Source organism: Canis aureus, chromosome 28 (genome assembly GCF_053574225.1).
Source record: "Canis aureus isolate CA01 chromosome 28, VMU_Caureus_v.1.0, whole genome shotgun sequence".
NCBI classification, from domain to species: domain Eukaryota; kingdom Metazoa; phylum Chordata; class Mammalia; order Carnivora; family Canidae; genus Canis; species Canis aureus.
Genome location: NC_135638.1, coordinates 38,143,228 through 38,160,526, shown reverse-complemented (window position 1 = coordinate 38,160,526; position 17,299 = coordinate 38,143,228). Strand labels below are relative to the sequence as shown.

The following is a 17,299-nucleotide window of genomic DNA, read 5'->3' as shown; positions in this document are numbered from 1 at the left end:
TGTCACCAAAGCCAAATAATATAAAAAGACCAAAAAAGGAGTCCAATGAGTTAAGTCAATGACTTTACTAAGCTTTCAACCACTACTTTATGCAAAACAAAACATTTTCCCAGTACTTACTACACTTTGTATGCAAGATACTTTTGTAATCTGAAATATTTAACCAATACTTCACATTACTTGAAAACCAGAATAGATAACATTTCCAGAACTAATTTTTTCAGCCTAGTTTATTAATGCATGAATCTGTTTTAAAAACAAGTTGCAACACTTCAGAAACAACTATATTATAAAGCCTGAGTATTTTAACTAAAAAAACAAGACTAATGAAAATTATAAAGAAACATTTAGGTCATGTCACACTTTTTATGATTCACCCACCATTTTATGAATAACAAATCTGTATAACAGAGTAACAACAAAACTCAAGAAATACAAAGAAATCTGTTTTACAATTATATGGAAACAATTTTAGAATTTTTCTTTAAATTGAGACACGAATATGTAGTCTTCAAACTTATCTGTTATGGATTATTTAGCATGTAAATTTCATCAACATAGAAATGCTTTGAATAATGACATATTTTAGTTATTTCCCAGGACTACGCCCATTTGCCACCAATAAACTTGAGCTCCAACGATACTTGTGTAGAGGTGCTTCAGTGATTCAAGGTTCACCCTTGAATGTGTTCTGCCTGAAATGTATTACTATCTAATATATAATAAACCTTATGATAGGCGTAAACATTGGCTTTTACTAATAGTACTTTTCTAAGTGTATTTCTAATAGTATATTTTCTAAGTTCAAATGTATTCAAAAAGTCCTTATGTGTATACTGTTTCAGCATCAAAATATAATAGGAATTCAATAAATTCAAAATTCTACAGTTCTAAAAACAATATAAAAAATATTCATGTCTACATCTTAAGCATTTAACATGCTACCAATCACCAGACAAAAATACTAAACACAAAAGAATGGTAAAATTGAATACCAATTTTTTATAAAATAACAGCTAAAAACTTTTTTATTTCTGTCAAACAATATGCTACTCTTGGAAAGAGAATATGAACCAACACGGTAAGCACTTGCAAAATGATTCAAAGTGTGAATTAAATTTTAATTATTTATAAAAACAAGCATAAATAAAAGATGGTGTTCAGCAAATTGATGCAGAAAATTCAAGTAGCCTGCTCAAACACATTGAATTAATTAGAACAAAATAAACCTGATCATTTTCAAAACCTGAGAATTTTCCAATTCTCTCAAGCCTGTCTGACTGAAGTCTTTAATAACCCAATTACAATCACACTTATCTATACACAAGACCTCCCCTTCCCTCTGTAACACCAAGGATTTTGCAGCAATTCTGTTCTTCAACCAATCAAGTGCCACACGGGCAAAGGGCAAGGGGCAGGAGAGAAAAGGCAGAGAAGGGGAAGAAAAGGAAAACATACTCCAGCAGACATTCGCAGGGTCTTTTCTGTCCTTAGCGGTACTGTCTCAAGCCTAAAACTCTCCAGAGAAAAGCCCTCAGCCCTGATTCAGACTCACAAGTTTCTCACCTTTCATGGTCATGGCCAGGGTCTAGAGGTGAGTGAAGAAAACCCACTCTTAACAAGCCGAATTGGAACTCTGGTTTTGTAATAAAACTTTGCTATCTAAGGTGACTGGGTTCTAAGCTAGTGTTCTAAGCTTTTTAAGACTTTCTTTCTTTAAAAATATCACTAGTTGGGAGATATAAATGTCCTCAAATTTTAAATAATCTCACAGAGTTCATAGACTTTAGCAGAAGACACCTTTGCTCCATAGTTCCATCATTGCTGAATTTTAGAACATTACACACCAAGAAGACTCTCCTGCCAGGCTAAGAACCAACATCTGTGCAGTATTTCTTCAAAAATACAAGTTCAAAAAAAAAAAATCGTTTTCTAAAAAATTGCTCAAACACAACCCTATCAAAAAATATATCAATGTATTTCTATAATAACTAACTTTAGCTATATTATAAGGTAATTGAACATTTTAAGAAAGCCCTTTGTATGCTAACAGGTATCCCTCTTATTTTATGAATAAAGAGGGAAGAACTATTAAATTACCATTCCAAAGGCATAAAACCTGTTCCAGGACAAAATTTTCTAATGCCAGAATATTGTATTTTCAGAAAAGGTACTTGTATGATATTTAATGATGGGAATATTACTCTAATTACTAGGAAAACTGCTAGGAAATCATCAAAACACTAGAATGGACACTATTATAATTTCTGTCACCAAAGCCAAATAATATAAAAAGACCAAAAAAGGATCATAAAGTGATAGTAATACAGAATTAGAAGTGATTTATTTGTAATCTACAGACTTACATAGAACAAAAATTATAGCATCAAATAATTTTTCTAACTTCATTTTTCAGTCATTTTATACACACTGATTTTTGCTGCATTCAACTGAGCAATTCAGGTCAATAAACTAACAGCACTGAGGAAGAGACATGTCAATATGTATCTACTTATCAACTGCTTTCAAACCAAAACTATAGATAAGAATACTTACTTATCAAAGCTATCACTATTTTTGATGAAGCTCTCCAATTTTTCCTTGGCATATTCCACCACATCTGAATGAAGCTCAATCCCATGATTTATTCCAAAAGGACCTGCAATTGTAGCAGCAGCATTTTTATAAAATATATTTTTATTTATATACATATATATATAAAATATGTCTTTACAGAGCTTTTTTAATTTCTGCTCATTTATCTACCACAAGAGCATTTAAAAGGCTTAAATATGTGCACGTCTACTGGCCAGACTTAAAAAGCTGAATGGAAATCTCACTATTTACATAGCTTTAATTTAAAAAAGAAAGAAAGAAAAAAAAAAAAACAAAACAAAGACTAAGTTACAGAGAGTACTCTCAGGGGAGTAGCTTATCTGTCAGGACAACATTGACAAAGAAATAATCATATTCCTATATACAGTAAAAGTTCATTACCATCACATTTTTCACTTACCATTTGTTAAAAGTTTGAGAATTCTAAAATGCCTGAAACCATGTGTTAACACAGATGCTATAGAAGTATCTCACATCACTCCATTACATACTAAATTCTTGGAGTGCCAAGACCACATTCTAAGCCTTTAAAAGGAGCTCCCAATGTCTAGCAGAATGTGACCACTGAGACACTTCATTGCAGAGCTGATTTTACTTTCCTGTTCTAGCACACTTCACTTAGTATTTCTTTTTACCCATAGCTATGGATAAGTGACATTCTAGGAATGAGGAAAAGGAGAGCTCTCTCAGCCCAGGAAGTGGTCGTGGTATAATCGCTGAGAATATGACCAACGGGATTCACATTTCCTAAAGCTACTGTGCATTATTGCCTGCCCTAGGATGTACATGAAAGTAACACACAATCTCATCTAGTTAGGCGAGTTGCTTTTGAACTTCCAAAACTGAGCCAAACAGGGTTTTCCACCCTATATTTTTGTTTTATTTTTATTTTGAAATTGGTCTCCTAGGAAAAAGTGTGTGTATGTATTTATTTTCCTTATCTTATATGTACTTATTTTCTGTATCTTGCATCTTAGGAACCAATTAACTCAATATGCTCCCTACTGAATGTCATTAAAAATACAATGTAAGTGGAGTTCCAATGACCTCTAAGATTTTTTTAAATAACAAAAAATCAGTCATCAATTATCATGTTTGAATGGTCAGAGGACACATTAAAAAAAAAAAAAAAAGTGATCTAGAACTACCTAACTATAAAAAATAAACCAAAATGTTTAGAGACTATCTTTAAGCCAAAATCAGATAATCCTTTAACCTACTACATTTGTATCAGATTGCATTTGATTGGTATTATTAAAAAAAAAAAACTAGTTCTACTTGAAAAATGTACTCAGGTAAAAAGGTTAAATAAAACGGTATTTGATCCATCAAAACACAACAGATAGAATTAACTCCCTTTGTAATGTTTTTTATACTTTCAAAGTAAATTATTCTGATCTATGCAATCCTAAATGTTTTGATTTTTTGTTTCCTTACAGTTGAACTACTGGTCTTCATCTGAAAACTGAAACATCCATCTGAGAGCATTTAAGACCTCTTATAATTCCTTATTATTACTATAAACTGAGTCAAACAAAAATTTGCTGTTTTCAAGAATAAAAATGACCTACAAAATAAACTTACAGAAGAACACATGGTGACATCTCTTTTTAATTTATACGGAATCTGAATATTTTGATAACTTGAATTTCCACAAGGAAACAAAGAATACTAGGAAATCCTGAACAGAGTCCCTCGTTTAAAAAACTCAAATTAGGGGCACCTGGGTGGCTCAGTTGGTTAAGTGTCTGCCTTCAGCTCAGGTCATGATCCCAGGGTTCTGGGATGGAGCACCATGTCAGGCTCCCCACTTGTGAAGAGCCTGCTTCTCCCTCCCCTTCCTGTTCATGTTCTCTCTTGCTCTCTCTCTCAATAAATAAAATCTTAAAAAAAAAAAAAAAGTTAAAAAAAAACTCAAATTAAACCACAATTATTTAATATTATGTACATTATAAGGAAAATACTGGTTGAAGAATTTCTTTTACCCTTTTAACCGTGATCCATTTAATGTAGAACAGAAACTTTCATATTTTTATTAATAATCTAGCTAATCACCTATTTTTATCAAAACAAAACAAAATTAGGGGTAAATGGGTAAAAGATCAATGAAAAGCAACAATACTGTATAATTTGACATTTCCTGTTAAGGCCAAATGCATAAGCACTATAATAAAGGTGTCCAGTAAAGAATCTGAAAATCAAGTTTCTATTCAGTCTTTCAAACTGCTTTCTTAACAAAGAGAGTTGACTTTCAGAGTTCTAGAACAAAGGGACTACACAGGTTGTTCATCACTAAAAGACACCACTGGTCTCTTTTTCTTCTCCTTGCTTTCTGCTTATTGTCTAAAACCAAAGTGGCAAGTTTTGGAAATAAGGTTAAAGTTCATTAAGAAAATTTCTTAAGAATGTTTTTCACATTACTTGTATTTCATAGTACTTTGATATAAAATTAAAACAATTTTATTAACATATAAAGGATATGGCAATATCATAAATAGACAAGCAGAATATTCTATGTATTAACTTCTAGTGCAAAAACACCATTTATGATTTTTAATGCATGGTATTAATTTAAATATCACCGACATATCTTTATCATAAACTGAATAATAATTGACATATTGAAAATAAATTTAAAAGAATGCATTATTAAAAGGTAGAATTTAAACAGCAATGTCACCAGTATCTCATTTATTTAGAATACGATATGCAACTAGAACACATCAAGTGTATGATAAAAATGTACTGTGACACTGTTTATTACAACTCATATTTGGCATCTATATTAAATAGAACAGAAAAATAAAACACAAAAAACTAAAAGTATACATCGCTACCTCTAGGAAAGGGACTAAGCTCTAGGGCAAGAAGGAGACATTTCCATCATTACACCTTTTTGTCTAAAATCTCTGGACTATACCCATATGTAACTTTTTCAATCAAAAAATAATGGGCTTGGGGCACCTGGGTGGCTCTGTCAGTTAAGCATCTGCCTTGGGCTCAGGTCATGATCTCAGGGTCCTGGGATCAAACCCCACATAGGGTGATAGGGCCAAGGGGTGTGTGTGTGGGGGGAGGGGGGGTCCCTGCTCAGCAGGGAGCCTGCTTCTCCCTCTCTCTCTGTGCACTCTTCTCTCTCCCAAATAAATAAATAAATTTCTAGAAAGAAAGCAAGCAAGCAAGCAAGCAAGCAAGCAGGCAGGCTAGTCAAAGAGATAGCAGAAAACAAGATTTTCAAATTAATAAAAGAAACAGTAGAAAATAATTCTGACAGGAAGGTACAATGGAAAGGTCAATGAAAAAAAAAATTAGGGATCCCTGGGTGGCGCAGTGGTTTGGCGCCTGCCTTTGGCCCAGGGCGCGATCCTGGAGACCCGGGATCGAATCCCACGTCAGGCTCCCGGTGCATGGAGCCTGCTTCTCCCTCTGCCTGTGTCTCTGCCTCTCTCTCTCTCTCTCTCTCTGTGACTATCATAAATAAATAAAAATTAAAAAAAAAAAAGAAAAAAAAAAAGAAAAAAAAATTAAATGGTATCCAAAAGACAGTATTCGTCAACACTTTCTAACACCATCTAACAGATGAAGCATAAACTTAATTTTGTATTCAATAGTTTTCAATGCTATTTTGTATTTGACAATGTGAAGAAGTTTTTCTATAAAATGATAAAGGCATCATTTTTGTAATACCTATTAGAAAAATAAAAGTACCAACAGTTGACTATTATCTTTAATAGGAAAACAGAGAAAAAATAGAAATATACACAGAAGTCAAAGTTTATTAAGACAAATAGTTACTAGAAAAACCTAGGTAGCCTATGTAATATTAGACATGATTGGTAAGGCTGGCAAAGGCCTATTTATTAAGAGCAATAATAAATATAACAAAATTTCAATATTGGAATTCCAATAAAATCTATAAACTATTTTTCCTTTGTAGCAGTTGGAGCTAATCTAGTTCATTTATCATCAGTCAATAATTAAAGCATGTAAGTTATATAAAGGTCAATAATCATCAGGTTTAGGTGTCTCTACAATATCTAGATCTTTTTACATCAATGCTGACCCTATGTTACACCTAATACTACAGCTTCCTTCTCTGAGACACCCTGAAAGGCTGTTTTGAGTATAGTATGGAGGGTAGAGCTGGCCTAAGGCAGTCCAGGGAAATCAGGAGAGTTCCACACAATGTTTTAATGAAGTTTTTAGCACCTTCAGTATTTTGTGTAAAGCTATTTTACAGAACACAGCCACAGGCAAAAACTACTTCCTGAAAAGTAACTAGAAGAGCTCTCAAGATGAGCTAATTTAAGATCCATCATTTTAACTGAGGACTCAGATCTGCATTCCACGGAGCAGTAAGAAAAAGAGTAGATTTAATTTCCAATCCTGATTCCTTCTCCTAACAGCTTTATAATCAGAGACCAGTAACTTACCCTTTGAAGTCTTTCCTATTGCATAAAATGAGTTCCTGGGAAAATCAAGTAAATTACATAAAAGTGCTTCACACACTATAAAGTATAGTATGGGTGCAATTTATAAATCATTACGTGCCCTCTCTTTGTATACAAAAGTGACTAGTTGTAGAAGCAAAATCCTAACCTCTAAATAGTTCTTAACCCTGACTGCATATGTGGGAATTTTTGAATTATATTTAAAAGTAGATTAAATTTAATTTGATTTCAACTGTAAATGCTTGGCTGCCACCCCAGACAGGCAGAGGGAATCTCCCAGGGTGTGACCCAGGCCCAGCAGATAACCGTAAATGCAGCCCAAGTTGAGCACACAAGCCACATCCTCCCAATTTTTAAAATCTCTTTGGACTACCCAAATCTCTGCTCTCATCGGTAAAGTGTTATCACGAGTTAGTAACTACAAATAAAAGCATTATGGATAAAACTAAGTTTTTACCACAAGAGGGAGCATGTGAATCAGTTACTTGATTTCTATGAAACTAGGGTAATGTTTCTCATAAGAACCGAAATATATAATGTAAAAACATCTTTTAATAAGTTCCAACGTCATTTTATTACTAACTTCAGTTGTATAAAATAAAGCATCTTTGGGAAGATTTATAAATAAGTATATAAGAATTCAGAGACAGTAACAGGTAAGCAACAGTATTAGGTTTCACTCTGTGAACACCTTGAAGTGTAACAAAGAGACATAAAATAGTGCAAAGGTAGATAAAGCAAAGGGGAGTAAAAGGAATCAGCAAAAGATAAGTTAATCATTAACCAGATACAAAGAAACAGACCTCATGAACTGACACTTAAGATACAATTAATTTCTTATGGTTTCTCCATCCTATTACATTACACAAAAAGAGCACATTAAAGAAAAACAAACACTGTCAAAATGTTTACTGAGTCTGGCCACGTTAGGGTAACCATTCTGAAGCTAGCTGGATATATGTATGACTAGACTGGAGACTTGGTTCTCTGCTCTCTAGGTTTAGGAAAGACCTCATGAAGCAAATCCTGAAAATTTTTCCAGAAAGTTAAGAGTTCCAGTCCCTTGAACTCCTCTCAGCTGATGGATTTGTAAGTGCTGCTTTTCTTTATTATACTTGAATCTTAAGATCTATGTTGACACAAAATCTGAACATACTGGTTTACATAAAATGAATCCAAGCCCCTATGTAAATTGCATGTCTAAAATACCAAAACAAACATCACAATCAGCTCATTTACATATTTCCACTCAGCAGGCTAATACTCAAGTCTATATGTTCACAACTTATGACTATCTCATACATCTAGTGGAACATCAAAATACAGATTTAAGTTTCTATGACAGTAAATTCAGTAAATAAAGAAAAAGTTGTGCTCACCTATAAAATGGAAAATAGGTTTAAAAGCTAATTTAAACAGCTTTAGTTCTTGATCTATATATTCTTTTTAATACAGTAAATTTCCCCTGGAAGCCGTTTTCAGCAGCTCTTTCATTCCACTGGGTTTTTATTTGTAAAATATCTGAAGAGATGCTGGGGCCAGCATACTGACCAATTCACAAAATAAATAGTGAACTAAATGAAAAGAATGGCCAATGCAATTGACATCACACTTCTACTACTAGTTCAGAGAGGATATGAATAATTTCAAAGTTATAGGATGTGTCTTGTGCACTGCTGTATCCTCAGCAGCTGGCACAATGTTCAATATAATAAATATCTTTTGAAAGAATGATAAAGTATAAAAATGTAGCTATGGTCCCAAACTTAAAGGATTAACAGCCAAGACTGAGGCAAATGAAATATACAAAGCCTAAAACGTATATTTTTCATGTCTTAATTTAAATATAAAGTACACAGACGAAAGTCCTTAAGTATATGTCAACTTTTTTTTATAGTTATTATCACAGAATGAGGCATTCCACAGAAGACTTAGCAATAAATACATTCCACTCAAAAGAAATTTCTTAGTGATTTCAGCTGTGACAGGAATCTTCTAAAATGCAATACATCTTTTCCTTTATGTACCTAAGAAAATTATGACTTCAGGTCAACTATAATCATATGAGTATTATGCAATGTCGAGGTATTCCAGGCTCTATGAATCTATTCCTGAAGTGGGAAGACAACTAGATAAAATAGAGAAAAGGAAAACCTTTTAAAGTATGCCTTTTGAGGGACACCTGGGTGGCTCAGGTGGTTGAGCATCTGACTTTTGATGTGGGCCCAGGTCATTATCTCAGGGTCATGAGATCGAGCCCAAAGATGGGCTCCATTCCAGCCATGGATCCTGCTTGGGATTCCCTCCCCCCCCATCCATAAGTCCCTCCCCCCACACGAATGCAGCGTTCTCTCTCTTTCTCACTCGCTCGCTCGCTCTCAAAAAATAAAAAAAAAATTAAAAATAGAGTATGCCTTTTGATTCTTTTGGATTTCTTTAACCCTACCAATATGTTACCTATTTCACAAAACATAATTAAAGAGAGAATAGATTCTGATATTCAGGTTTCCACCTGAGTCATTTTTGGTAGAAAAAAAGTACCTTTCAGCAGAATGAGAAACACAATAGGGTGAAAATTTAGAGAATGGAGACAGAAAGGAACAGTACAGCACAACCTGCTGCTCCTTCTAGTTCTAGGACCCATTTCTGGCCCTTCCTGGGCCATTCTCAGGCAAATCTCTTAATATTTTGGAAGCTCATTTTCTCTTTTATAAGATAAAGCAAATAAATGAAGAGGTTAGGTTTTTAGGAGTTAAGATTATTAACAATTTGAGGTATGTGAATGTACATGTTTCCCTAAGTAGCAATGGTTCAGTATTTAGTAGTTCAGTATTTGCAGACATATGCACAAATGGCTTTAAAAGCTACCATGTACAGGGATGCTTGGGTGGCTCAGCAGTCGAACGTCTGCACAGGGCATGATCCTGGGATCTGGGATCAAGTCCCACATCGGGCACCTTGCAGGAAGCCTGCTTCTCCCTCTGCCTGTGCCTCTGCCTCTCTCTCTTCCTTTCTCTGTGTCTCTCATAAATGGATAAATAAAATCTTAAAAAAAAAAAAAAAGAAAGAAAAGAAAAACCACCACGTACTGATCTCAAGTTTACAAATTTTATGGTGTAGTGAATTCACAAATAACAGGGATCAACTGTATTTGATACAATGATAATCTGAGTTGGGTAGAGTCAATCCTAAAGGTAAATAAAAACTCAAGATGCACAGAGAACCACCTAAGATTTTTCACACCACTGAAGGGATTGCTTTACAACTTTGAAGAACAGTGTGAGGAAATACAACCAGAAATTACTATGAAAACCTTAAGATTTCTAAAACCTGTACTATTTCCTAATATTTGATATTTTTATTACCATTTGTTACCCAATAATAATTAGCAGTAATATCCCAAACACAAAAATCATGTGTTGATTATTAGAGGTAGCAGCAATGAAAGAGATGGTTGAGTAATGAGTTCCACTCCATACCCAGAAGCAAGAGTGGGGAGAAAACCCTACGATACAGAAAAATAATGGCAACTCAATACAGGGTATGTTGGCAGAAGAAAGGATGCAGAGAAGCCTAACTGGGACTAAGAAGAATGGTTTAAATAGCAAGTAGCCTTACTGATTTCAGAAAATATGACTAGTCTAAATGAAATGGTTCTTTTCAAAACAGATTTACTCAGAGCCCAAAATAAAGCACATACCAAGAGCCTTTGTAATTCCTAAAAAGTAAAAACAAAATATCCTCAAAAAAAAAAAAAAAAGGGGAAAAACTGAGGTTTGGTTTAATACAGAAAATATACTCTACAAAGAGAACCCTGAGAACCTACAGAGTATGTTTTGTCTTAACAAAAAGAAAGGGGGAGGGGAGCTGAAGAACACTAGGGATCTCCCTGATTGTCTGGCTCACAGTGAGCCAAGAGATTTCTAAAAAGAGGCGTTTAAAAGAGCATGAGAAAACATTTGAAAACAGTATTTCTGATAAAGGGCTTGAATCAAAATCTATAAAGAACATTTACAACTCAATAAGAACACCCAACAGCTTAATTAAAAAATGGGGAAGAAATTTGAAAAGACATTTAATTAAAGATACAGGAATGACTAAAAAACACAGGAATAGATGCTCCTCCACATCATTAGAAGTGCAACTTAAAACCACAGCAAGATAGCTACTATGATAGCTACTAAAAAATAAAACAAAAAAACAAAAAACACACAAGCACCAGTGAAGATGTGGAGAAACTAGAACCAGTGCAGTCATTTTAGAAAATACTTTGATAATTTCTTTAAAAGTTAAACATGGGGTGCCTGGGTGGCTCAATCGGTTGTGTCCAACTCTTGGTTTTGGCTCAAGTCATGATCTCAAATGAGCTGGGATTGAGCCACACTCAGAGGGAAGTCTGCCTGAAAGATTCTCTCTTTCCTGTGCACAGGCTCCCTCAAAATAAGTAAAACTTTACCAAAAAAAAAAAAAAAAAAAGTTAAACATAAACTTAACATAGAACCAAGCAATTCCACTTCTAGGAATCCATCCAAGAGAAATGAAAATGGAGGGCAGCCCGGGTGGCTCAGCAGTTTAGTGCCGCCTTCAGCCCAGGTCGTGGTCCTGGAGACCAGGGATCGAGTCCCACGTCAGGCTCCCTGCATGGAGCCTGCTTCTCCCTCTGCCTGTGTCTGTGTCCCTCTCTCTCTCTCTGTTTCTCTGAAAGAAAGAAAAAAGAAAAGAAAAGAAAAGAAAAGAAAAGAAAAGAAAAGAAAAGAAAAGAGAAGAAAGAAAAAGAAAAGAAAAGAAAGAAAGAAAAGAAAGAAAAAAGAAAATGGATGTCCACCCAAAAATTTGTACATTTTGAATGTTCCTAACAGTATCATACATAATACTCAAAAAGTGGTAACCCAAATGTCCGTTAAGTGGTGAATGGACAAACAAAATAATGTATGCCCATACAGTGAAGTATTATTCAATCATAAAAAGGAATGGAGTACTAATGCATGCTACAGCAGCCCTGAAAACATAATGTTAAGTCAAAGAAACCATACACAAAAGCCAGTATACTATATAATCCTATTTATATGAAATGTACAGAAAAGACAAATCTATAGAAACAGAACATAGGTAAATGATTGACAGGGGCTGGGGTGGGGATAAGGAGTGGATTCAGCAGGGCATGGGGGATCTATTTGGGGGTGATGGAAGCATTCTCAGGCTGGACTATGGTAATGTTTACATAACTGCAAATTTACTAAACTCACTGAACTGTACACTTAAAATGGGCAAACTTTACTGCATGTAAGTTGCATCTTATTAAAGGGAGAAGGTGGGCTAAAATGGGAGCTAAAAAATAAGTATCTTGATTGAGTCAAAGGCAATCTAAGGGCAGCTGAATAAGGTCCATTTAATAACATCTGGTAAAGAGATAAAGACTATGGAGAACAAATATGATAGCAACATGTAGCTTACCTAATCAGCCTTTTGGACAACACAGCAGCATTAGACAATATAATGTGGTTGCCTGTTTATCACACAAGCTTGCCAACTGTTTTACCTTTAGAAACTAATGTAGTGCTGAGGTAGTGGCAAACATGATATTGGAATGCTTCTGGCAGTTTCTCCAGTCATTTCTATTAACTCAGGAACTAGTCAAGTGACTAAGAAAAAGCCATTAAGTTGGATGAACTCTCATATTATAGGTTTCATAAGAAAGCTATAACTTTTATATTATGGGTATATAAGAAAATGGGAGTGAATCTCTAAGCAGAAAGGATCTAAATGGAAAACCATCCCTACCTGAATCAGAAAGATGATCAGACCAACTTGCTTTCAAGACCTGATATTCATAACTCACCTCTGGGAAACAGAGGACTTAGGAGCCCTCGTCTCTTGGACCAATTTTTCAATGGGATTTCCTAGGTATGGGAAAGACAGTATTGAGAGAATTAAGCACTTGATTCTTTGTGAAAATCCTTAGTTCTAGGAGGAGTCTTGAGAAACAAGTGAACAAGAATTTATCTTTAATGTAAAACCAGAAGTTGTCTAAATGAGGCACATTAGGAGTTGGAGTGATCCATTCTCCAGGTCTGGAGCAAGATAAATGAATGTTATTCCACTTATGAGTGGAAGTTATTCCACTTATGAATAACTGCCTCGGGTGTACTTCAATCACAAGAAATTTCCTGAAGTTAAGATAAACCGAACTTCCTGTCACTGAACAAAAGCTCTCACAAGATGGCTTCCCGTCCTCTACAGGTGTGTTTCCAGAGGGAGCAGCAGTGGCAATCCGTCAATGAGCATTTCTCCTATCTGTATTACCAAATCACAGACACTCTGCTCTCCCTGCCTTAGTTAGCCCTTAGACACGGTTCCTCCAGAGCATGCTCAGCATGTCGTCAATGAGAATCCCTGCCTATGGTGAGCACCTGTCATTCCTATCTTGTGACCAGGAGAGAAGCATGGCTTAGAGCCATGATGTTACAGTTACTTAATAAGGACAAAACTTCTGTTAGTAAGGTCACTGTGAAGCAACAAAGCCAAATCTGATTCGCTGTACTCAGATATTGTAGGGAACATGTAAGCACCTTTCTTTGGGTCCACCTCCTTGACTTAAAACGCTCACAAAGCAAACCATAAAGGGAGGGGGAGGGGCAAAAGCATTAAGCTTCCTCAGAAGCTAGACAGATCCAAGATTTATTAGCTGTTAGTAATCACTGTTTTACAGACTGTTCTTTCTGACTTTCCTTCTCCTTTAAAGAGTTCTTATCTTTCTCACCAAATGATCATTTCCCATCAAAAAGAGTTGAACTTTATCTTGGTCTCAACCGCAGAGTCACACACAGATAAATCCTGGAATAATGTCCAGTAACGATAGTCATACATGTAACTAAGGACCATGCCTCCCCGGAGCCTTATAACAGGGGGGAAATCTCTACTGCATTGTGGATCACTCACAGGGGTCTGTTTATCCACGCAGCCCTCTGGTATGGTTTTCAAGTTACAATAAAGTTTGAGGTCAGCCTACAAAAGCATCTGACCACAGAATCTAATCTCTTGGAACAGAGACTGAGGAGTAAAGTTTAAGGGGGCAATTTCATTGCTAGCAAGGTTGCTAATTATGACCTCCGCCCCCACTTCCCTGAAGGCCTTTGGCTAAGACTGACCTCCCTCGGCATGAGCCAGCTGACAGGGCCAGAGAGGTGGGACACAGGGTAACAAGTGATCTGAGGCTAGCCAGACATGCTAGGATGCCTGGACTCCAGCCTGAAGTTGCCAGAGCTGGTCAAGAAATGCACTTTCAAGGGATCCCTGGGTGGTGCAGCGGTTTAGCGCCTGCCTTTGGCCCAGGGCGCGATCCTGGAGACCCGGGATCGAATCCCACATTGGGCTCCCGGTGCATGGAGCCTGCTTCTCCCTCTGCCTGTGTCTCTGCCTCTTTCTCTCTCTCTCTCTCTGTGTGTGTGTGTGACTATCATGAATAAATAAAAAAAAAAAAAAAAAAAGAAATGCACTTTCAAGAAGGAAACTCCCATTTTTTTTAAAAGCTCTACTTACTCCCTCAATTAAGTTCCTTCAATTTGGACAGAGTCTCAAACCCTGAGATCCCTTTTTCAAAAGTTAATAGATTATGTGGGGTTCCCAACCTGCAGAGAAATTCCCGTCTCAGGAATTACCAAATTTAAATGTGAGCTGATTTCCTTCTTGGTAAAAATAATTGGCTACTATTTTTAGGCATACCATTATGTATCAGAAACTTAGTAGTGGGATGAAATAGACTGTTTATGTATTAGGTTGTATTATGTATTAGGAACTGACTCCGTTGTTTTTATGAAATAAACTGCAGGTTCCATGAATAGGAAAGAAAGTAAAGAACTGGTTAATATGTAAGAAAAAGTAATTTCAGGCCTGAAAATGCCTTAAAAGTCACTTAATGTGACTACATAATTTATTGTCAAAACTAGGACTTTGGGAAAGATAAGGATATCATAAATACTGATGCTAGGACAAGAGAGAGAAACTAAAACTGTCTCAGCACCCTGGGACACAGAGTCACCTCGCTAGAGTATATTCATTTCTCTATTCAAAATCCTTCAATGATTCTCCATCACTGCAACTGAATTTTAAACCAGTCTCATCCCTATAACTCGGGCATTTGCCTCAACGGTAGCACTTATCACACTAGATGAGAATGGCTGATTTTCTTGTCTCTCCACTCCCACCAGTCTGACTCAAGGACAAGAGTCTATGTTATGGGCCTTGAGGCTCTACCTTAAGGCTTGTCACACAGCAGCACTCAGGAAATACCAAGTGGCTTAGTAAAAATAATGGTTGTTCACCCTCCAACATCATCCTAAGGTCTTAACACATATTTTCTTCCATCCATGCCTTTTCAACCTACATTCTGTATTTCCCAGGTGTCACTTCCTAGCTCTGTGACTTGAGGCAGGTTAACCTCTCTGTGCCTCAGTTTACTCACCTACACACATGGGAATCCTAATAGTGTGTACATCACAGGATTCTCAGGAACATTAAATGAGTTACTCTATGTGAAGTTTTTTAAACACCACCTCACCCTGACAGTAAGCATACAGTAAGCTTCTCATAGGCAGAGCTATGTGTCCCTTTTGTTCACTGCTGTATACGTGTACCAGGAATAATACCTGACAGAACAAACAGTAGGTATGCTGAAAGCTTATTGACATATACTTCTCTTCTGTTTTTCTCCCAAATACTTGCTCTGCCTCACCAGTGCCATATACTCTACACCCACATACTCCTGTATTTCTATCAAAAACCTGGCACCATTCCATTTAAAATGGGACATCGATGACTATTGAATTGTCTATGCCAGCAGTCACAACCCTGTACCTGAGACAGATTACATGATATCCCTGAGTTTCCTGCCTACCAGTTGTTCAATTTTAAGTACAATGATTGGAAAAACAGTCCCAAGGGCTTCTTAAGCCTAGGATTAAATGCACAAGCTAACTTTCAGGGTCAGGGCTGAGAATAAAAAAAAAGATTACTACTATCTTGTGATTCCACACTTAAGGAAGGAAGAGAACTACTCCGAGGATATACATTCAAAGATTGACAAATTTACAAACCCTGTAAATCATAAACAGTAACACAAAGCTTACTTTTTAAAATAAAATTTTACAAAAATAAAATTACCTAAAATTAAGCCCACCATTGTACTTAAATATCCGGTTCCACTTCCCAGGTTAAGAAAAGACAATCCTGGTTGAAGTTTCAATGCTTCCATAACTTCAGAATAAATGCAAGGTGCTGACAAGTGTATGTTCCCATGCTTCCAGGCTAAGTCTTTGTAAGCATTGTCTCGGTAGCCTTCCAAATAGTAATCTCCGCGATCAATCGCTCTGAAGGCTTGCTCCACTCTTTCAGTGCGGATATACTGAGCTTCTTTTAAGTTATCAATTAAGTCATCATTATCTTCCCCAGCACTCACAGCTCCTCCCATGATAGAATTCAAATCAAATCATAAATTTTAAAATGTAATAAAATTAGCAGAAATGGCTTCCAATAATGTAGTGTGGTTTGTTTTCCCTTTAATATTGCACTTGATTTCCAAAAATAAATTAATCCTGAAAGGGAAGAATAAAAATAAACAGGTTTAAATTAATGCTCACAGGAAAGTAATTCCAGTTTATTAAATATATAATAGTCATTATAACCACCATTTTTCAAGGACATACTCTGTTCTGGGAATGGTTTTAAAGTTCCTTAAATCTACTATTTTATTGATTCTTCTAACAATCACAAAAGATAGCATAAGTTTGATTTCATCTGTATAGATGGGAAATCTGGGACACAAAAGAGTTAAGTCACCTCATACTGTGAGGCCCAATATGATAGCCATTAGTCACATGTGGCTACCTAGACCAAAAACTAATTAAAATTAAATACAATTTAAAATTCAGTCAGGAACACTAGCCACACTTCAAGTAAGTGCTTAATAGCTACACGTGGCCAGTTACTGCTATACCAAACAGAGCTGCTCTAGAAAGTGACACTGCTGGGACATAGTCCCAGGTCTTTCAGACTCCAAAAAACATGTTCTTAAGCATTAAGCCAGGTGGTAAGTCTAGTTTAATATGCATGAATAACTTGATTGATTTAAAACTTCTACACTTAAAAAAATCTAACACCTATATGCTAAACATCCTAAATGCACCACATAAATTCAAAATGTTAACACAAAGTAACATATTACCAACTGAATACAA

The 17,299-nt window shown here is 35.8% G+C and overlaps 1 protein-coding gene across 6 annotated transcripts in view; it reads right to left on the bottom strand.

Moving 5' to 3' along the window:
• Positions 1-17,299, bottom strand: part of PCMTD1 (protein-L-isoaspartate (D-aspartate) O-methyltransferase domain containing 1) — a 68,307-nt gene that overhangs the window by 22,250 nt on the left and 28,758 nt on the right. For 4 of the 6 annotated variants that reach the window (XM_077876962.1, XM_077876964.1, XM_077876963.1 and 1 more), the window contains 2 exons: positions 16,227-16,657; positions 2,557-2,659 (listed from right to left, as the gene is read on the bottom strand). In XM_077876962.1, coding sequence (XP_077733088.1) covers positions 2,557-2,659; positions 16,227-16,533 — 410 coding nt within the window. In that variant the 5' untranslated portion in view covers positions 16,534-16,657. Of the gene's footprint in view, positions 1-2,556; positions 2,660-16,226; positions 16,658-17,299 lie in introns of those variants that run through there. The other 2 variants (XM_077876967.1, XM_077876966.1) reach the window with 1 other exon arrangement.